The sequence below is a fragment of the Crocuta crocuta genome, unplaced genomic scaffold (assembly GCF_008692635.1).
Source record: "Crocuta crocuta isolate KB4526 unplaced genomic scaffold, BGI_CrCroc_1.0 scaffold274, whole genome shotgun sequence".
Lineage (NCBI taxonomy): Eukaryota > Metazoa > Chordata > Mammalia > Carnivora > Hyaenidae > Crocuta > Crocuta crocuta.
The window spans coordinates 2,468,375-2,491,371 of NW_027530222.1; the positions used below are offsets into that span (position 1 = coordinate 2,468,375).

The window sequence follows — 22,997 nt, forward strand, 5'->3', positions numbered from 1 at the left end:
AGATTGGTGACTTAGATGATTCTCACAGCCCTTTCTAACTCTAGGATCATATGACAGGGCTTTCTGTTGTATTTCCTGATATTGCTCTTCCTAAATCTCTCATTTTAGCCAAGACTGGTCAGCTTATATTAGCCAAATGTCTGTGTGTTTCTGTCTCCTTGGTACTCTCTTCTTTTCCCACCTCTTCAACCACTCTTTAAGCTGATTCACATTCCAGCCATTCTTCAAGAGCTAAGTCAAATATCTCATCACCTTTATGCCCATGCCTGTCCCAACTTACAGTCCACCCACTGCTTTTCTGCAATGTTTACTACACATACTGTGTCCTTAATGAATGGTGATTATCTGTTGAATGAATGAAATCTTTCCTCACTGTCCCACTCCCAATTTTACCTCACACTCATTTCCTGTAGTTCTTGTTTCTGCCAGTTTTACCCAGATGTGTTCTTTTAGTTGACTTCATGAAAAATGTCCACACAGTGTGAAATTTATGGCAGTAATAACAAATAAAGGAAAAAGTAGAAAGAAGTGTTTAACTGTTTAGAGGAAGAGGATAGAGCAGAGGGAGTGTCATGGAAGAGAATTCCTTAGCAAGATTTTGAAAAAAGTCTAGCTGAAGTAGCAATATATATACACAGTGGCAAGGAACAGGGAACAGCAGCATGATATGTACAGGGAACACTGTGAATACAGGTTTATCCCAGTATCCCAAAATTAGAACTCTTTCATAAGCCAAAATGTCATGAAGGAGGGAGGAACCCCCTCCTCTTTCCAAAAGTTCACATTACACCACTTCACATTTAGGAAAGATCTCTTTTAGTGTGGTAATAGCTTTTTCCTAAAAGCAGAAATGCTCTTCAGATTTCTTTCAGTTAGCAAAACCAGACACTAATATAGGTCTTTCCTAAACGTGAAGTGGCGTGACACAAACTTTCAGAAAGTGAGGGATACCTGTGTGCGGTATTTCCCTCCCTTATTTACAGTTTTGGTTTCTGAGACCTCGGCTACCAGAGATCAACTGCGGTCAGGAAGCAGATAATCTTCCTCCTGATGAATGCTCAGAAGAAGGTCAATAGTAGCCTAAGGCTGTGTCACAATGCCTACATCTTCACCTCACTCATAACTTTTATCATCTCATCCTCATATGAAGAAGGGTGAGTACAGTACAATAAGATATTTTGAGAGAGAGACCATCTTCACATAACTTTTGTTACAATATACTGTAGTTGTTCTGTTTTACCATTACTTATTATTGCTAATCTGTAATCTTACAGTGCCTAATTTATAAATTAAACTTTAACACAGGTACATACATAAAGATAGGAGAAAACATTGTCCACATAGGGTTCAGTACCATCCATGGTTTCAGGCATCCAGGGGGAGTGTTGGAGCCTACCTTCCCCCCAGGTCACGGGGGCACTGCTGTAATGGTATATTACTGCTGACACATAAAGAAAGGAGAGAGAGTGGTCTCTGTAAGGAGTCTAGGCTTAACTTTGATACTGTAGGGTCTATAGAGCCAAAAGCAGAGGAGTAAGTGACTTATGCAAAGTTAGTAGGTTGGCTTAAGGCTGGCATTTAGGAGAATTCTCATCTGACGACCTTAGCTTTCTCAGTAGCAACTGAGAAAGGATGAATAAGGAACACGAGGGTAATGGAAAAGATCAGAAAAGCTTCTTTAAGTGATGAGAGAGAAAGCTGACCAAAGACAAATCCAAACAGCTCAAGTGGAATTTAAAACATGAATTTAGTGATGGGAATGTACATGTTAATGCATTTTTCTTCAGCAGTGCTCATAGGTTTGAGACAGTGAAATAGGAAAAAATGGTTAGAAGGTTTGATTCAGGTTTAGATGTTTGTAGGTATGTGAAATGGCTACGGAGGCAAGGGAATTAAGAGTGTTGGTGAGAAAGGAATTTCTGGGATCCACACTTCATAAGGAGAGAAACCAGGCCAGGAAGATAAATCAGGTAAACATAAAATAGTTAGAAGTTGCAGGCCTGGGTGATTGTACGTGTGGAAGGAATGAGGCTGTGACAGATTTGATGGAATAAGAGATGTGCTTAGAGAGTGGGATATTGAAACTTGAGGTTCCTTCCTTCTAGAGCAGTCAGGGTTGGCTAGGTCCAAGGTGTGGGTATTACTTACTAAAGTGGTGAAAGGATAGGCACAGGACAAAGAACTCTGGGTCTGGGGTGCTAGGTCATTTGCATGGTGTTAGGTAGTGGGTATGATTGCGGGTGTTGGAGTGAAGAGAGAAAGATAAAAAAGAGGTGCTTCAGTGTGACATTAACTAGGAGAAGAGTGTAGCCTGATACTGTGTGCCTCAAACTGGGAAGTAGAACTGTAGCCTACGAATGATATTGAGGAGTTAGGGAAATTCTAGTACTGCTTTCTGTGGAAGATGAGGGTAGAGAATAAATAATAAACCCCCCAATTTTTTTTAGGTCAAGCCAATTATTTACATATTAGTATATTTAAAATTGATTAGTATCAAGAAAAAAGTTTTCTCCTTTTAAAACCTCATGAAATAGGAATATTTTGCCATGAATTTTCTGAAAGAGCATTGATGAATCCATTTAGTCATTCTACAAACAGTGTGATTTAACTAAGACATACCAGTTTATGTAGTATTTAATTTTTGTATAACAATTTTAGGCAAGTTTCTCTTTTTCCAATTTGTGTTTATGTAAGCTATTTTTTTTTAAAGAGTAGCAGTCACTGATTTTTTTTTTAATGTTTATTTTTGAGAAAGAGGGACAGAATGCAAGCGGGATATGTAAGCTGTTTTTGCTTATTTTATAAGTCTTGAGATACATCTTATTTGTTATTCAACAGATAGCATTTATTGATAGTATTATTGCAGGTTTATCTTTTATTAAATGTATTATCTTAATAAATTTGTTATGTGAAAGTATTGTATATGACATTTACTTTTGTCTTTTGCACGAGCCTTTTTCATTATCTCATATGGTATGTCATTCATAACAGTATTATAAATATGTTAAAATATATAAATATATAATAACATAATATAATAATAATTACTGTAAACATAGGTATAAAACACAATTTTTATCATCAAGAAGCCTGCAGTTTCATAAGAGATATTGACACATATACTGTTAAATGCGATATAGGGCAGAGTGACAAAGTCTACAGTAAATGTACAGAGAAAATTGCGTTGCAGTTCAAAGGGGGAATAGAGCCATTAATTCTGACTGAGAAAATAGGAAAGACTCCTTAGAAAAGGTGGTTTGTGAGCTAAACTTTGAAAGATTAGTAGGATTTATCCAGGAGGGGTAAATAGGATGGTAGAACGTGAAACATTTTGACTCGAATAACTTTTTGACTTGTGGTTATAATTAAAAACCATTTTAAGGAGAGGTACGTTAATACTAAAGTTAGTGTTTTCATTTGTTTTTGTTTTGTTATGTTTTATTGTGTTTTTGACAAATACCCAGCAATGAAATTACTGGATCGTATGATAGTTTTATTTTTAAATTTTTGCGGACCCTCCATACTGTTTTCCGTGGTGGCTGCACCAAACTACATTCCCACCAACAGTGTATGAGGGTTCCCCTTTTCTCTGCATCCTTACCAGTACGTCTTATGTCTTGTCTCTTTGATTCTATCCTTCTTCTTTGATTTGCATTACCCTGATGATTACCGATCTTGAGTACCTTTTCCTATAACTGTAGGCCATCTCTATGTCTTCTTTGAAAAATGTCTACTCATTTCCTCTGCTCATTTTTAAAATCAGGTTTTCTTCTTGCTGTTGAGTTGCATGAGTTCTTTATATATTTTGGATATTGACCCCTTATTAAATATAGAAGTTGCGAATATTTCTCCTTTTCAGTAGGTTGATGGTTTCCTTTGCTGTGCAGAAGCTTCTCGGTTTGATGTAGTCCCACTTGCTTATTTTTGTTTTTGTTGTTGCTTTTGGTGTCAAGCCCCCAAAATCATTGTTAAGACCTATGTCAAGGAGCTTTCCACTTATGTTTTCTTCTGGGAGGTTTATGGTTTCAAGTCTTATGTTCAAGTCTTTAATCCAATTTGAGTTCATTGTTGTGTATGGTGTTAGATAGTGGTCTAGTTCATTCTTTTGCATGTGGATGTCCAGTGGTGAACTTCAGAGAGTAGTCTCATTGGAGTCATAGGAGCTGAAACCAGGGTTCGAGGGGTTAAATAGTGAGGAGGTGGTGAAGCAGCAGAAGCATTGATTGTAATTGTTCTTTTAGGAAGTTTGATAATGAGGAGAAGGAGAAAAGTGGAATTAGGTAAAAGGGGGGAAACAGGAAAAAACCACAGTTTTATATATTTATGTTCAGGATGGAGACCTGAAGAAACAGTGTAAGAGAAAATAGGGATACAGATATTTAAAGAATTTCCTATCCTGACATTGGTTTCAGAAGAAGTTCTCTGGCTTTTCCTAATCAAATGCCGTTTCCAAACATTGTAGCTTAGAAACTAGCTTACACTCAAGTCTTATTTTATCTTCATGAAATGAGAAAGTACCCATAGTATTGATTTTGGACGTTACATGTTTGCTTCATTTCCTTTTAGTGAGTCATTGTTAGCATAGCATTAGAATAAACTCATTTAGTAACATTTTCTTTCTAGTTAAAATTTTATATATTTCCTTGTTCACGGACTGCAACCATATTTCAATAACAATTCCTGGGAACTCTCTAGTGCTGTCGCCTAAACATTAAGTTGTTAACATTTTATCTTCTATTACTATCCTTTGAGGCCAGTTCAGCGTCTTATAAGCCTTTGTTTTGTTTTGTTTTGTTTTGTTCTGTTTTGTTTTGTAAGTATCCTCTCTGTGTACCATCTTGAAGGTCTCCACATTTTGGTCATTTCTTTAAGGAATGACTTTCAGAAAGCTCAAATGAGTATCTTCCTTGGAGTGTTCTACAGACATCATTACTTTCTCTGTTTCCAAGGCAGAGACAGTTATAGAAATAACAGCCCCAGGAGCATAGTTAGAAAAGATTGTTCATAGTTGCTGCAAAAGACAATAATTGGTTCCAAAAGTTTGCTTGTAGTCTTACTAGTAAAGAACATTTTATAAGCAGCTGTAAATTACCTATATAATATCTATGAATGTATTTCTGCTCATGGAAAAGTTAACTCAGTCATTAAGTCACTAAGTTAGTAATACAGATGAATAAGCATTTGTTAATTATATACAACTGAGAACTGTGAACTCTCTCATTATACTAATAAAGTCTAAGCTTTCCTGAAGCAACCATGAATTTGGTAGTAACTGCCGTATCAACGCTTGCCGTTTCCTCCTTGAGAAACTGTGTATTAGTGCCAACTGTGGTAGTAAGCCAAAATGAATCTGAGAGCTAGTTTTACTAAAGTCATCTGTATAAAACCAACATACCAAAAAAAAAAAAAAAGAAAAAAAAAGTTGAGAAGCTATTTTAAGCAGTCATTGCAGGTTTTCTAACTCAAATACTCTCTTCCCCCCGGGGTTTCCTTCTATACGAGGAATGGTAACCTGTCAGGCAGTGCAGTCGGATGCGGAAGCACAAAGCTTACCCTGACGGTTCTCACAGTCAGCAGGAGATACCACAGTGGGTCTCTGCAACTCAAGAAATATCCCAACCCATATACTCAAGATAGACCTTCTCTGTACAACCGCTGTAACCTCATCCTTTCAGCGCTGCCCAGATCTCTTCCCTCTTCTATCTGGTGCCCAGACCTCCCTTCAAAGTAGCACCCACTAANTTTCCTGCTGTTTTGTCATGTTCCAACTGTGTCACTGACTCATTTCACTCCCCATCTCAAGAATGTAAGCATTCTACATTCTTCTTCTCCTTATCTGTATCTCCAAATCAGTCCTCATGGCCTGTGCATGTTCTTTTGAATTCACTACTTAATATCACTGTACCAGAAAACCTCCTCTGATACTATAGAGTTCCCTTTCAATAATTGTGCTTGTGAAAATTCCAAAGGGGTAGTACTTTCGTAACATGCAGCAAAATTTCACTGAAGTCCCGTCTTCCTTGTTCTTAGTATCTTTCATTTGCAAGGCAGCTCCAGACACACATGTAAAATGTCCCAGGATGGGCATGTCGGTGGCTCAGTTGGTTAAGCATCTCAACTCTTGATTTCAGCTCAGGTCATTATCTCACAGTTCATGAGTTCGAGCCCCACATCCGGCTCTGTGCTGGCAGCACAAAGCCTGCTTGGGATTCTCTCTCTCCTTTTCTCTGCCCCTCCCGGACTTGCACACATGCCCACATGTGTTCGTTCTCTCTCTCTCTCTCTCTCTCTCTCCCCCCTCCCTCTCTCCCTCTCTCCTCTCTCTCTCCTCTCTCTCCTGTCTCTCTCTCTCTCAAAAATAAGCATTNATTTCCCAGGAGTTTATCAAAACAAGAGAGTAATTTTACTCAGGGACTCAGGAACTGGGTGGCTCAGTCAATTGAGTGTCCCAACTCTTGATTTTGCCTCAGGTCATGATCCCAGTGTTGTGGGATCAACTTCCCCACTGGGCTCCATGCTCTGCATGGAGATTCTCTCTCTCCTTCCGGCCCTCTCCCCCCTTGCATGTGCTCTCTCTTTCAGATAAAAATGTTAAAAAAGAAAGAAAGAAAGAAAAGAAAAAGCTTTTGAGTGAATTCTGGATTCATAACATTTTGTTATTTACACAGTGTGTGTGTATATATATATAATCATTAATTTTCAAACTACCCTCTGAAGTAAATTTTTATGCCATTTTATAGATTTAGGCAACATATGTTTACCAAGTTGTCACTGACCACAAAACATTTCATAGAAGGGGAAACTTGGGATGTAGAGGAAAGTAAATTGTTCCACATTGTTCAGTGTTGAAATAAGACCTGAGCCCAAGTCTTCTGAGTCTGAACTTCGCTCCCTCTCTTTAGACTGTGCGCCTTGGGTTGGGTGGTAGGAAAAGGACGGAGCACATTTGGGAGGCACCCAAGGGAGAGAGCAACATGAAGGCAGAAACAAAGAGCCCACCTAGAGAATAGTGGATAATTCAGTTTAGTGAAGAGTTAGTGAAGGTAAATCATCGGGGATCAAATTTGAGAGTTTAAGGGCAGCCATGGAGGGCTGAATATGTAGTTGAAGTATTTGGTGTTTAATCTACAGACAAAATGGAGCCATGCATTTCTTGATCTAGAAACTGGCTAATTGACTATGTGATGGAAGAAGCTATTTACAGCTGTTAAGCATGTTTTTAGACTACTCAGAATGAAAAAGTCCTTTTGTTCAAAAGTAAAGTATTTTTGAAAGCACAGGTAACCTACTGACTTGGTTTCTTGACTTTTTTGATTCTTAACATCTAACTTTTAATTCATTTTTCTTCTTGCACAACTCTTTAAGGGTCTTATTTTTTTAATTTAAAAAAAATTTATTTTCATAGTATATTGTCAAGTTGGTTTCCATATAACACCCAGTGCTCATCCCAATAAGTGCCCTCCTCCATGCTCATCACCCCCCTCCCCCTCTCCCCCACCCTAAATGTCTTATTTTGAAAGGGTACCTGTTTTGTTGTCGTTGTGTGTTTGACAGAATTTCCTCCTTTTTCCTTTCATACGCAATGCATAGCTTGGGCTCGGTATAGATTCCACAATTCACATCTGCTTATGAGTTCTGAGAAATCAGTCCCTTGTCCCTGTTTTTAAGAATCGTGGAGAGCATATTTTCATTCCTATTCACATAATCTGATATTTAAAATTTTTTTAAGTTTATTCATTTTGAGAAAGAGAGAGAGACAGCATGAGTCGGGGAGGGACAGAGAGAAAGGGAGAGAAAGAATCCCAAGGAGGCTCTGAGCTGTCAGCACAGAGCCCAACACACAGCTTGAACTCACAAAACCGTGAGATCATGACCTGAGCTAAAACCAAAAGTTGGACACTTAACCAACTGAGCCACCCAGGTGCCCCTCACATAACCTGATTTTAACTACATATATTCATGAAGAATTTTACTTTTTTAAAATTGGGAAGTTTTGTGTAGTTTTCATTAAATTTTCCTAGATTATCCTGTGTATTCTTAAATTTGTAGTATAAAGTCTTTCTTTATATCAGAATAGGTTTTTTCCGTTATTTCATTTTTTATTGTGTTTTTATCTGTACCATCCTTTCTAGAAAGTAGGGAAGCAATGCTATGTAGAATGTCTATATTTACAGAAAGATAATTTTCTTGGATGATAAAATATTCTCATCAGAAATATTTGTTTTGATGCGTGGAATCATGAAATTTTAGCGTCTAGTTTAATACTTGTTTCTAAATGAAGAAGTTGAGGCCCAAACAAGTTAAATGACTAGTCACTTACCTAGTTTGTAATAGAAAACATCTTTGTTCTCTGTCCTTTGCTCTTTCCATTATTATCCTTCTTTTCTTTGGCTGTTAAGCTAAAAAGTTATGAACAAAAAAACTGTATGTTCACTGGCAGGTGAACTGGGTGCTGGTCCTCCTTTTTTATATTACTCTGATTGTTTGTATTAAATGTTTAGAAATGTGATCAAAAGTATGTAGAAAATATCTTACTAGATATGAGGGAACTTAAAAAATATGTGTCTCTTCAGGTGAACATAAATTCGTATTTTACTGGTAAAAACAGCTACAACTAAACAATTGCTATAGTATATAATTGACATAACTTTGCATCCTTTTAAAAAACTTTAATGTTTATTTTTTGAGAGGGAAAAACAGTGCAAGCAGGGGAGGGGCAGAGAGAGAAGGAGACACAGAATCTGAAGCAGGCTCTGGGCTGTCAGCACAAAGCCCAGTGCAGGGCTTGAACACATGAACCATGAGATTATGACCTGAGCCGAAGTCAAACTGAGCCAGCCAAGTGCCCCAATTTTTTTTTAAACTGACATTTCTTGTCAGGACATCTGCTAAGTCTCTGAATAACAGTCTTTCTTGCATGAGGCTACCAAGATTTGTTTTCATGTATTCTGCAGATTATTAATAAACAAGTATTCAACAAACATTTATCTGGTGACCTACTATATGCCAAGTAGTAGCGTGCGTGTATATGAAATTTCTCATCAGAACAGTTCTGGGCAATGAACAATAATCTGCTGACAAACCTGCCTGCATTAGAACTTGTTCTTTTCTTTTTCCTTCCTCATGATGAAAGAGGATCCCTTTCTCCTGTCAAGGGCTAGTTCCTCCAGTTATTGCCTGGTTCCCATCCCCTGTGACATTCTCAGAGATGAGTCCTCCATGGTGCCGTCATTCATACACCCTCAATTCTTTGACCTTTTCTCCTTACCAGTTCTTTCCTTTCAGTACTAAAACACTCTTGCTTAAGTCTCTTGCATGTTAACTGAAATCCTCTTTCTACCCCATGTCCCCATCTGATTGCCACCCTCATTTTCTCTACTTTGGTTCTACTGTCACTACTTCCTCTAGTAATCTGCCTTTCACCTTTGCACTGAAACCACACTTGCCAGTGTTATCAGTGACTTCATTGTCGCTTCTTTTTCATCATACTGTTGCCTGAACTGTCTGCCACATTGGATATTCTTGAGCAGTTCCTTCTTAAAAATCTTTCCCTTGGTTTCAGTGACATGATTTCCTTTGCTTCTCCATTTACCCTACGGTCTCCTTTGCCTTCCCCCTTCCACTCCTATACCTTATGTACCTGTGTTCCCTAGAGTTCCAGACTCCCTTCTCTTTCCTCTCTCTTTCCTTTCCTCTTCTCTTCCTTTGACCCACTCTCCCTCAATGACCTTATCCCTTTCCATGATCTCAATGACCATTCACATGCTGAGGACTGAACATTTGTGTTTTCAGCTCTGTCCTCTTTTTGGAGGTCTCGGTCTCTATATCTACCCCCTACAGGACATTTCCAAGTGAGGGACGCTCGGGCTCCTCAATCTCAAAATGTCTGAACTGGATCATCATTAACCTCACTGTCTAACACTACCAGCAGAATGAATGAATGAATGAGTGAACAAGTGAATGAATGAACGAATGAACAAACGAATGAACTACTTAAATCCTTAATGATAACAACTTCTAATATTTATTATTGAGATCCACAATAAACCAGGCATTGTTCAAACAGCGTGTTTAATAATTCACATTCACTTAGTTTTCAAAAACTCCCTTGAGGTGTAGTAACTATTACTGCCCCTGTTTCATGGAGGAGAAGACTCAAAGTGGTTAAGGAATGTGTCCAGTGTGACAGCTGGCAAATAGCAGAGGCAGGATTTGAACCCAAGCAAACTGGCTCTGGATACAAGCTCTTAACCTCCCGGCAATAATATTGTCTGGAAAAATAGCTTGCATTCCTCATAGCAGTTTTTTTTAATCACTGCTTCTAAAAAGTTAAAAATACTTCAAATTATCAGGACATGGCATAATTTTAAATATAAGTGTATACATATGCAAGTTATTCTTAGAATATTAAGTAATGCAATGTGCTGGTACAGTAAGTCACAAAAAATGGATTCATAGTGTTCACTTCATTTTATATTAATTTTTCAAAGACTTTAGCTTTTTTAAAATTTTTTAATGTTTTTATTTATTTCTGAGAGAGAGAGAGAGGCAGCATGAGCAGGGGAGGGTCAGAGAGAGAGGGAGACACAGAATCCGAAGCAGGCTCCAGGCTCTGAGCTAGCTGTCCGCACAGAGGCCAGTGCAGGGCTCGAACCCACGAACCATGAGATCATGACCTGAGCTGAAGTCCGACGCTTAACCAACCGAGCCACCCAGGCGCCCCAAGACTTTAGATTTTTTTGACTCTTGAAGCATAAACAATGTCCATAGCAACATTTATCTTCTTTTAAGTCCTTGTGTGTCTCACAATCAGGAACTTTATCATTTATCTTACAAATACTTGACTTTCCACAGTTTCAACACAAAATCCTATTCTCTTGCTTTGTTTCGTGAAAGTGGGTAAGCAACCATATAAAACTCATAGGAAATTAATGACTCACATAACGGAAAACATTACTAATGTGACTTTTGTCTCAGTTGCCAAGTAGTCTGAGTTTGTTTCCATGGTAACCCATCAGTATAACAAACTGCCACAAACTAGCTTTGCCACTTTTTATTTTTTGTTTGTGTGGTTTGGACAGCTTTCTGGCAGCTGTGTGTATGTGCATGTATATTTGTGGGTGTGTGTACACACTGAAGATTACCACAAAAAAATTCTGAATAATTGCCTTGGGCACAGAAAAAAAATTTTTTAATTTAGAGAAATTGTTTAATACTGCATGGCTATTATTCTGAAATTGTAAAATCAAAAAGATTACTTAAATTGTCATATCTATTTCTACTTGAATTCCTATTAAGAAAGGGCATAGACAGCTATTTTTTAAGCTTACAAATGTTTAAACTTAATGTAAAATATTGGTTCATTTAAAATATATGTAATCACAGGAGCATCTGCCAAAAACAAGGCAGAGAAAAAAGGAAAGGAAAGGACCATGTCCTGGGAGATGAGGACTGAATGGAATGATGGAGAAAGCCCACTCAGCCAATTCTTTCCCAGCCCTCCCCTGGGTGGCAGCCCTCTAGGACACCGAATGGTGGCCACTGAGTATAAGGAACCAGGCAGACCACATCATACATGACACTAGGCTTTATTTCACCTGAAGGCTGAGTTGGGGAATGATTCCTAGAGCAGGTAATGACTAGGTGAGTAAGAATTAAACTGGTAAACGTTGGAAGTTGAAAGGGAGAGTAGATGGCATACAAAGGAAAGAAAACATGAAGAAGACATACAGATGAGAAATAGTATGAAGCAAATGAGGAACAATAAGCAGTATGAGAGAGTCAAGAGACTAAAGATAGACAGGGACCTAATCATGGCCATGTTAATAAGGAGGTTGGAGCTGATCCTCTAAAATATGGCAAAGCAGTGAAGGATTTTAAACAGAGGAATGACATTGTCAAATTTGTGTTTTAGAAGGAGCTCCCTGGTAGCACTGAGGGAGGTAGATTTGAGTAAGGACCATCTAGGAGGCTGTTGCCATATTTCAGGAAAGAGCTGGTGAGGACCTGGATTAGGGTAGCAGTGCTAGATAAGTAACGGGGTTGATTTAAGAATGTGAAGTAATCGTGTATTTATTTGTGACTGATTTATGGTATTTATTCATTTAGTCAACAAGTATTTACTGTGGTTGGCAGTTTATTGTCCAGAATATAGTTAAGCTGGTTTCTTATTTTCTGCCTTCAGCTTTCTGGGTTTCTCCTCCAATAAGGATTCTTTATTATGTGACATTATGAGTTAATTAATGATCAGGCACACTATTCATGGCTGTCATTCATGCAAACCTGATCTCTTAGCTCATTAAACTTTCTTTCACATAAGAACCTATCCCAGAGTCTTAGCATATATGCCAGTCTACTATTTAGGAGACAGTATTCACATGTCTGCATAGTGCTTTAATTCCCAGCAAATGGATCATGGATCTGACCTTATTTGTGTCTTCATTGGGTGGGGCCACACAGGTCATAAAAATATGTACAATATGTATAAAAATATGCACAAAGCACTTCACCCGTAAAATAATTTTATTTTAATTTTTAGCTTTATTGAAGATAATTGACAAATTGATTATATATGCTTAAGATGTAGAACTTGATGTTTTGATTTATGTATACATTATAAAATGACCACCACAAACAAGCTAATTAGCATATCCATCACCTCACATAATTGCCTGTTTTTTTTTCTGGTGTGAACATTTAAGATGTACTCTTTTAGCAAATTTGAAGTATGCAGTACAGTCTTGTTAACTGTGGTCATCATGCTTGTACATTAGATCTCCAGAACTTACTCATCTTGCCTAACAATTCTGTACCCTTTGACAAATATCTTCCCCATTTCCCCACTTTCCAACTCCTGGATACCACCATCCTATTCTGAGTTTCTATGAGTTCCACTATTTTAAATTCCATAATAAGTGAGATCAGGTAGTATTTGTCTATTTCTGACTTATTTCATCTAGCATGATGTCCTCTACCCTCACCCATGTGACTACATTTCCTTTTTTACGGCTGAATAATATTCGTGGGTGCACGCGCATGCGTGCATGCGTGTGTGTGTGTGTGTGAGAGATATTTTCCTTAATCTGTTCATCCCTCAACAGACACTTAGGTTGTTTCCATGTCTCAGCTCTTGTGAACAATGCTGCAATGAACATGGAAACACAGATATCTCTTCAAGATGCCAGTTTCATTTCCTTCTGATATATACCCAGAAGTGGGATTGCTGGATCTTATGGTAATTCTATTTCTAATTTTTCTAATTCTAATTTATAATTCTATTTCTAATTTTTAAGAAAACTCCATACCATTTTTCATAATGGCATGAGAGAAAACATGAGCAGGGGAGGGCAGAGAGAGGGAGACACAGATCCAAAACAGGCTCCATGCTCTGAGCTCAGGGCTCGAACCCACAAACCACAAGATCATGACCTGAGCCAAAGTTGGATGCTTAACTGATTGAGCCTCCCAGGCACCCCTTTACATGGTCTTTATTGAGGCAAGTTCCTACTTATTCTAATTTTGTTGAAAACCTTTATCATGAGTGGATATTGAATTTTGGGATGGTTTCTCTGCATCTGTTCAGATGATCATGTGGTTTTTCATCTTTCATTCTTTACTGTTATCACAGTGATTTGCATAGGTTGATCCTTGTAACATGTTGTTAAATTCAGTTGGCTAGTATTTTATCGGGAATTTTTGCATCTGTATTCATCAGGAATATTGGCCTTTAGCTTTTTTTTCCCTAAATTTTTTTTAACTTTTATTTATTTTTGAGACAGAGAGTCAGAGAGTGAGCGGGGAAGGGGCAGAGAGAGAGGGAGACCCAGAATCCACAGCCAGCTCCAGGCTCCGAGCTGTCAGCACAGAGCCCGACAGAGCTTGAACTCATGGACCACAAGAGCATGACCTAAGCCAAAGTTGGATGCTCAACCAACTGAGCTACCCAGATGTCCCACACTTTCTTTTTTTGTGGTGTCTTTGGCTTTGGTATCAGAGTGATGCTGACCTCAAAATGAAATTCAAAGTGCTTTCTCTTCTGTCTTTTTGGAAGAGTTTAAGGATTGCATTAATTCTCCTTTGAAAGTTTGGTCGAATTCACCCAAGAAGCTATCTGGGCTTTTTGTTGTTATCTTCAAAAGTTTTTAATTCATGATTCAGTCTCCTTATTTATTATTGGTCTGTTCAAATTTTCTGTTTCTTCTTGATTCAGTTTTGGTAAATTGTATGCTTCTAGGAATTTAATGATTTCTAGGTTACCCAGTTTGTTAGCATATAATTGTTTCATTATAGGCACTTAACATTTCTTTTTATTTCTGAAATATCTGTTGTAATGTCTCCTTTTTCATTTCTGAGTTTATTTGACTTCTCTCTTTTTTTCTTAGTCTAGCTATGGGTTCCTTGCTTTTGTTTACTTTTTTCAAAAAGTCACCTCTTACTTTTGTTGATTTTTTTCTCTGTTCTTTATTTGATTTATGTCTGTTGTAATCTTTTATTTTCTCCCTTCTGCTAACTTTGGGCTTAGCTTATTCTTTTTCTAGTTCGGAGGTGTAAAGTTAGGTTGTTTTAAGATCTTTCTTTTTTCTGAAAGTATTTATTGCTATAAACCTCCCTATTAGTACTGCATTTGCTACAATCTCTAGTTATGGTATGTTGTTTTAGTTTACATTTGTGTTGAGATTTTTAAAAAATTCTTTTGCAGTTTCCTCTTTGACTCTGGGTCATTCAAGGGTCATTGTTTAGTTTTCATGTATTAATGAATTTTCCCACCTTAGTTTTTAAATTTATTTATTTAAAGTTGGTTAAAATACAGTGTAATAGTGGTTTCAGAAGTAGAACCCAGTGATTCATCATTTACATATAACACCCAGTGCTCATACCTTCCTTAATGCCCATCATCCACTTGCTCATTCCCCCATCCACCATCTCTCCAGCAACCCTTAGTTTCTTCTCTGTATTTAAGAATCTTTTATGGTTTGCAGCGCCTGGGTGGTTCAGTTGGTTAAGTGTCCAACTTCAGCCCAGGTCTTGATCTCACAGTTTGTGGGTTCAAGCCCCTCATCAGGCTCTGTGCTGATAGCTCAGAGCCTAAAGCCTGTTTCAGATTCTATGTCTCCCTCCCTCAGTGTCCCCGCCCCCGCCACCCGTCTCATACTCTGTGTCTCTCTCCCTCAAAAATAAATATTAAAAAATATTTTTTAAGAATCTTTTATGGTTTGCCTCCCTCTGTTTTTATCTTATTTTTCCTTCCCTTCCCACTATGTCCATCTGTTTTGTTTCTTTTTTTATATATGTTTGTTTATTTTGAGTGAGAGAGCATGAGCAAGGGAGGGGCAGAGAGAAGGAGAGAGTGAGAATCCCAAGCGAGCCCCACACCACAGAGCCCAATATCAGGCTCGATTCCATGACCTGAGGAGAAATACAGAGTTGGACGCTTAACTAACTGAGCCACCCAGGTGCCCTTCATCTGTTTCGTCTGTTAAATTCTACATATAAGTGAAATAATATGATACTTGTCTTTCTTTTATTTCTTTCACTTAGCATAATACACTAGTTTCATGCACATTGTTGCAAATGGCAAGATTTCATTCTTTTTGATCGCCAAGTAGTATTCCTGTGTGTGTGTGTCTGTGTGTGTGTACACCACATCTTCTTTATCAATTCATCTGTCAATGGATATTTGAGCTCTTTCCATAATTTGGCTATTGTTGAGAGCGCTGCTGTAAACATTGGGGTGCATGTGCCCCTTCCCTTTGAATCAACATTTTTGTATCCTTTGAATAAATATCTACTATTGAAATTGCTGGGTCATAGGCTAATTCTATTTTTCATTTTTTGAAGAACCTCCATACTGTTTTCCAGAGTTGCTGCCCCAGTTTGCATTCCCACCAGCAGTGCAAGAGTTCCCCTTTCTCCTTATCCTTGCCAACATCTGTTGTTAATTTTAATTAACATCTGAGTTAATTTTAGCCATTCTGACAGGTGTGAGGTAGTATCTCATTGTGGTTTTGATTTGTATTTCCCTGATGATGAGTGATGTTGAGCATCTTTTCATGTGTCTGTTAGCCATCTGCATGTCTTCTTCAGAAAAGTGTCTATGTTGTTTAGTTTTCATATATTAATAAATTTTCCCACCTTCTTATTGTTACTGATCTCTAGTTTCATTCCTTATGGTTGGAAAAGATATTTGTAGTGATTTATATATTCTTATTATTTGTGTATTTGTTTTGTGACCTAACATGTAATCTGCTCTAAAGAATGTTCCATATACACTTAAGGAAAGAGTGTATTCTGCTGATGGGTAAAAAGTTCTGTATATGTCTTTAAGCTCCGTTTGGTCTGTGGTATTTTGTTCAGGTCTCTTTCTTTACTGATTTTCTGTCTGGATGATCTGTTTATTATAGGTCCCCATATAAAGTGGGGTATTGACATTTTCTACTATTATATTGCTGCCTATTTTTCCTTTCAGATCTGTCAATATTTATATATTGAGGTGCTTTGATGTTGGGTGCATTTACATTTATAATTGTTATGACCTCCTGCTGAATTGACTCTTTTATCATTAAATAATGACCTTGTCTTTGTTTTTGACTTAAAGTCTGTTTTGTCTGATACAAATATAGCCCTGCTCTCTTTTGGCTACCATTTGCATAGGATATCTTACTCTACCACTTCACCTTCAGTCCATGTGTGTACTTAAATCTAAAGTGAGTCTCCTTATAGCCAGCATGCAGTTGGGTCTTGTTTGGGGTTTTGTTTTTGTTTTACCTATTCAGCCATTCTGTACCTTTCAATTGGAGAGTTTAGTTCATTTACATGTAAAGTAATTATTAATAGGTAAACACTTACTATGGCCATTATGTTCATTGTTTTCTGTTTTTATGGTTCTTCTCTGCTCTGCCTCTCTTGCTGTCTTCCTATATGACTTGCTGATTTTTTTGTGGTGATATAATTTGATTCTTTATCTTTTTTGTATCTGCTGTAGGTTTTTTTCTTTGTGGTGACCATGAAGCTTGCATACAACTTCCCATAACAGTCTGTTTTGAGCAGATAACAACTTAAGTTCAATTGCCTACAAAACCTCTACATTTCTGTGTTCCCCCCACCAACGGACTTCATTATTGATGTCAGAATTTACTTCTTTTTACAGTATGTAAACTGTAAAAAGTTCTTTAACAAATTTTTGTGGTTATAGTTATAATACTTTCATCTTTTAACTTTTATACTAGTGTTGAAATTGACTTATGCACCATTATTACAATATTACATTATTCGGTATTTGTTTATATATTTATCTTTACCAGTGAGATTTATACTTCCATATGGTTTTATGTTGTTTAGTGTAATTTCAACTGGAAAAACTCTGTTCTAGCATTTGTTGTAAGGAAAGTCTAATGGTGACAAATTCCCTCAGGTTTATATAAGAAGGTCTTCATTTCTCTTTCATTTTTAAAGGACAGTTTTTCCAGGTATAGTATTCTTGGTTGGCAGTTTTTTATTTCAGTACTTTGAATATATCATCTCACTCTTTGCTGACCTACAAAGTATCTGCTGAGGAAATCCTGTCTTAGTTTTATGGGCGTTCCCTTATATATGACAAGTTCCTTTTTCCTTGCTGCCTCCAAAATTCTGTCTTTAACTTTGATAATTTAATTGTCACATGTCTTGCTGTAGAACTCTTCATATTCAACCTATTTGAGATATTGGACTTCATGAATCTGGATATTTATTTCCCCAGAGTCAGGGAACTTTCAGCCATTATTTCTTTAAATAAGTTTTCTGCCCCTTTCTCTTTCTCTTCTGCGTCTAGAACTTCCATAATATATATATATATTGGTTCTTTTGATGCTTTCCCATAAGTCTCAAAGGTTCTCTTCACTTTCTTATTCCTTTCTTTTTGTTCTTCCAAATAGGTAATTTCAAATGACCTCTTTTCAAGCTCACTGATTCTTTCTTTTGCTTGAGCAAATATACTATTGAAGCTCACTGTTGAAATTTTTCAGTTCGGACATTGTGTGCTTCAGCTCCAGACTTTTTCTTTTTTATTGTTTCTCTTCACTGAACTTCTCATTTTGTTCATGTATTATATTCCTGACTTTTTTCTTTCTTTTTTTTTTTTTAATAGTTTATTGTCAAATTAGTNATTCCTGACTTTTTTCATTGTCTATCAGTGTTGTCTTGCAGCTCATTGAACTTCTTTAAGATGATTATTTTGAATTCTTTATCAAGCAGTCTGTGGGTCTCCATTTCTTTAGATTTAGTTACTAGAGCTTTATTAATTAGTTTCCATTGTTTTTGTGAGGCTGGGGGCCTCATTTTCCACTGTCTTACTCTACAGAATAATTTTATTTTTTTAAAGACATTTTTTAAAGTTTACTTCTAGAGAGACACCAACAGCACAAGTGTGGAAGGGGCAAGGAGAGAGGGAGAGAGAGAATCCCATGCAGGCTCTGTGCTGCCAGTGCAGAGTCTGATGTGGGTCTCAAACCCACACAGCTGCAAGATCATGACCTGAGCCAAAAGCAAGAGTAGAACGCTTAACTGACTGAGCCACCCAGGCACTCTGACTTCTTTTATTTTTGCTACTTAGGCTAAAACTGCCCATTTGTGCAAATGATAGCATATACTATTTGGTATGTAATGGCTGCTGCCTTATAAGGATGTTTTAAACTGGATCAAAGCCTAAAAGATATGTTTCTATAATAGTAATGTTGAGGAATTATTGTTATTTCACAAACAAATGAAAAGTAGAACATAAAACAAAGTTTTAGAGTTATTTTTGTACATATGACATAATTTCTAGAATAATTGGCAGAATAACACCTTAAGATACCTTCAGTTTTCGTATATTAGCCAATAAAGAAGGTTTTAGGGTTTTTTAGGCAGTTGCGGGGAAATAGCTTGCGACGTTACATACTTTTGCTCCCATTTTCAGATGTCCAACCCAGGTACTCCATTGACAATGTTTTTTAATTTGTTGGTTTGGTTTTTATTTTAACAAAGTTATAAGTGCATATAGTTTAGAGTCTAAGTTCAATGGGCATATTGTGGAAAAAGCAGCCCCCAGTCATTAACCCATTCCCCACATGATCTGACAGGGAAAGAGCCAGCAGAATAAACATGCCACCTTCCCTCTCCTGCCCTCTGTCCTGATGTTTGACAAAAGGCAACTGAGCCTGGCTGATCTCTTCCATAAAGGCCAGGCTCCTGGGCCACCGAGAAGGATAGAGTGGATATGGAATGATAAATAGAGTATTAAGCCCGATAGTTTTGATTTCCCTGATGACTTTTTAGTTCTCTATATAGCATCCTATCTCTTTATAGCATCCTATTCCTTTATGGTAGAGGCAATTTCTGTCTCTCTGAGAATCTTTTTTTTCTTCTTTCAGCATGGACTTGGGTTTTTTAAAGTTGACTCTTTGCTATTCATTTTGGTCTCAGTTTGTTCATATTAAGAAACTTCCCTCAGGTGCTTGCTCATATTTACCTATGAGGCAGCAAAAGTTGCTTAGCAGCTTTGTGCATGTGGAGACGGTTCATTGACTCAGGTGTTTACTGTAGATTGAGCAGACAGAAATTTTGTCACCGTCAACATTCATCTCATTAGAGCTTTTCTTTGGGGCTGGTTGGAGTTCCTCATTGATTGTTCTTCCTATATCTTATTAAAGAATATATTCTGAAGAATCAGGTTAGGGAAGAAGGTTGGAAGGCTCAGCATTCAGTAAGTTATCTTTCATCCTGTGCCCACACCCCCCACTCAATATGATCATGTCATGGTGCCATTTTCAATCTGCCCTCATGTCAGGTTGTACAGAGATTCCCCCTGTTGTACCTCATCAGAAAAATAAATTTCAGTTTTCCTTAGGAGTCAGGAAGATCTGAGGGTCTCTTTCTAAAACACCTTTCAATCAGTTCTTCTGCCATTTGTCTCTCCTTCATTCCACTTCAACACAAGTCTAAGATACCTGCTCTTGGGGCGCCTGGGTGGCTCAGTCGGTTGAGCGTCTGACTTCGGCTCAGGTCATGATTTCTCAGTTCCTTGGTTCAAGCCCCGCGTCGGGCTCTGTGCTGACAGCTAGCCCAGAGCCTGGAGCCTGTTTCAGATTCTGTATTTCCCTCTCTCTCTGACCCTCCCCTGCTCATGCTGTCTGTCTGTCTGTGTGTGTGTGTGTCTCTCTGTCTCAGAAATAAATAAAAAAAACATTAAAAAGATACCTGCCCTTTGCTTCACCATTACTAACTTAATGTTCAGCTTTCTTGGATATGCTGAATCATTATCACTTATTCATCCCTGGTCATTTATTTTTGTCTCCTCTCTGATTCTCTTTGTCCTTGCTAAATGATGCCTTAAAAATTAACATAGAATGTTTTGGAGAGGGAGCAGAGGTTAATACATGGCCTCAACTTGTAGTCTTGAACTAAAAGTGTTCATGTAATTTTTTAAAAATAGCCCCTCTGGAAAACAGTGTGGAGGTTCCTCAAAAAATTAACAATAGAACTCCCCTATGANATGATCTCAGTGACAAGAACAACCAAGTTCCTATTCCGTTACAGGAGTAAAACTGTAACAGTAGTTCATTTCAGAATAAGTACTGAATATTTCTGCCTCTCATACTAACTATAAACTATAAGCCCTCCGAGGTTAGGAACACAGTCATTCTCATCTTCATATTTCAAACACCTAGTACCTGGCCAGCACACCTAAAATAAACATGTATTACATGCTGAAATGTATGAGTAGTGAAGTTTCAATTTATATTGTTTAAACTGATAAGTAATTTCACTTTTAAGTTTCTGTGAATAATTAAAACTAGAGATTTTCAGGTCACATTGTTAAGATCTTTTTCTTCATGTTTCCAATTCAGGCTTTTACTCTGTCACTTTTGCATTACAGACCTGAGTGAAAGAGTATGTGCACTTTTAAAAATCTGTCATCAATAGTAATTTCTTGTGTTTTTTTTGTTGTTGTTGTTGTTCCCTCAGGGAAGTGGTGCAAGCCAACTGTGTACACTGGAGGAAGAAGTTCTCGTTTATGTGCAAAATGAGTGCAAGTGCCACCACAGGCATCCTGGATCCTTGTATCTACAGAGTATCCGTGAGGAAGGTATAAAAATAGCCTATTACATCTCCCCTTTCAGAAACCATAATTAGTTACATAGTCACTGACTCACTTTATTCAGTTCTGCTTTATCGTTGGAACTGTTCTGTGTAATTTCACTTCACACTTGCAGCAGTAATTTAAATTAGTATGACAAATACGATTTTTAAAATCTGAGGTTGTAAATTATTATCCAAGAACCTTATCTCCCTGTCACTGTACATTTAAGTGTTAACCCTATTTGAATTATTTGGGATGGGGGTGCAACGCTGTATATATATTTATCCTGTCATTCATTGAATGTTTCTTTGTTAGGCATTGTTTAGGGACTTTACATATATTATGTCTAAAGATAGCCCTGAAAATGGGTGTTAATTTTTTCCAATTTCAGGAAAACTGAGGCTCAGAGAGGTTGTCACTTGCCCAAATTCACATAGCTAGTAAATGGCAAAGTGAGGACTCAAACACACATCTCTCTAATTCCAAGACCGTGTTTCATTTTTTACATCATCTCCTTTCAACATATTAGGTTGAGACGTATTACAAATAATCTACAAAGATGCTAATATCAGATGGTTCAACCTAATATATATAGAAACATGTGATCCTACTTTTTTGGAGTGAAAAGAGGGAATCCATTCGTCACCACTACAGGTGAATTAAACTGTTGGCTTTAAAACGTAACCTTTATGGGAGCACCTGGGTGGCTCATTCAGTTATGCACCCAACTTCACCTCAGGTCGTAATCTCTCAGTCAGTGAGTTCAACCCCCATGTCAGGCTCTGGGCTGACAGCCTGCTTGGGATTCTCTCTCTCCCTCTCTCTCTGCCTCTTTCCTGTTCATGCTCTCTCTTTCCATCTTTCTCTCTCTCAAAATAAATAAATAAACATTAAAAAAATACCTTAAGAAAAGTCATAAATTAAGGGAAAACATCTGCAAACCATGTCAGAGGACTAATTTCCTTGGTATGGAAAGAGTTCATTCAAATAAATCAAGAAAAGATCAATAATCCTTTAGAAAACCAGGCAAGAGACAGAAAATATATTTCACAAAAAGGAAAATATGAATAGCTTTCAAACATATAAAAAATTACTCAATCTCACTCATATATTAAAACTACAAATAAGGCACCCTTTTTTACCTATAAATTTAACAACAATCCAAAAGGTTGATAATACACTCTGTTGCCTTGGACACAGGAAAGCCATCCATCACCTGTCAACAAATATGTGAGTTCCTACAAAGTGCCACGTGTTATTGTAGGCACTTAAAGGACCGTGGTGAACTGGAATGAGTTCCTGCCCTCAAGGACTCTACTTTCTGGTTGGACCTGGAGGGAAGAGTGGTAGGAAAGACAGAGAGTAAACATGTAACCAAATAAGATTGTTTTAGATGGTGATAAGTGTTGTATATGAAATACAATGAGATAGGGGCCCTTGAGTGGCTCAGTCAGTTAAACAACTGACTTCATCTCGGGGCATGATCTCATAGTTCATGAGTTCGAGCCCCACGTCAGCTTCTGTGCTGACAGCTCAGAGCCTAGAGCCTGCTTCAGATTTGTCTCTTTCTGTCCCTCCCCCACTCATACTTTCTCCCTCTCTCTGTAAAAGAAATAAACATTAAAAAAAATTTAATACAATGAGATAATAGAGAATAACTCAGGGAGAAAAGATCATTTTAGAAAATTAGGGGAGGGGCCAGTAGAGACTTCTCTGAAAGGTAACATTTGAAGAGGAGGTACCTATGTAAAGATTTAGGGAAAGACCATTCTAAAGGAATAAGACCTGGGGGGGCTCTGGGTAGCTCGGTCGGTTAAGCATCTGACTCTTGATTTCAGTTCATGTCATGATCTCATGGGTTCATGGGATGAAACCAAGCATCGGGCTCTGTGCTGACGCATGG

General features: G+C 37.6%; 1 protein-coding gene across 1 annotated transcript in view; it reads left to right on the forward strand.

The window, feature by feature from the left end:
* Positions 1-22,997, forward strand: part of EEIG2 (EEIG family member 2) — a 103,209-nt gene that overhangs the window by 41,490 nt on the left and 38,722 nt on the right. Inside the window, exon 3 of the mRNA XM_077765614.1 lies at positions 20,980-21,100. Within this exon, the coding sequence (XP_077621740.1) occupies positions 20,980-21,100 (121 nt within the window). The remainder of the gene's footprint in view (positions 1-20,979; positions 21,101-22,997) is intronic.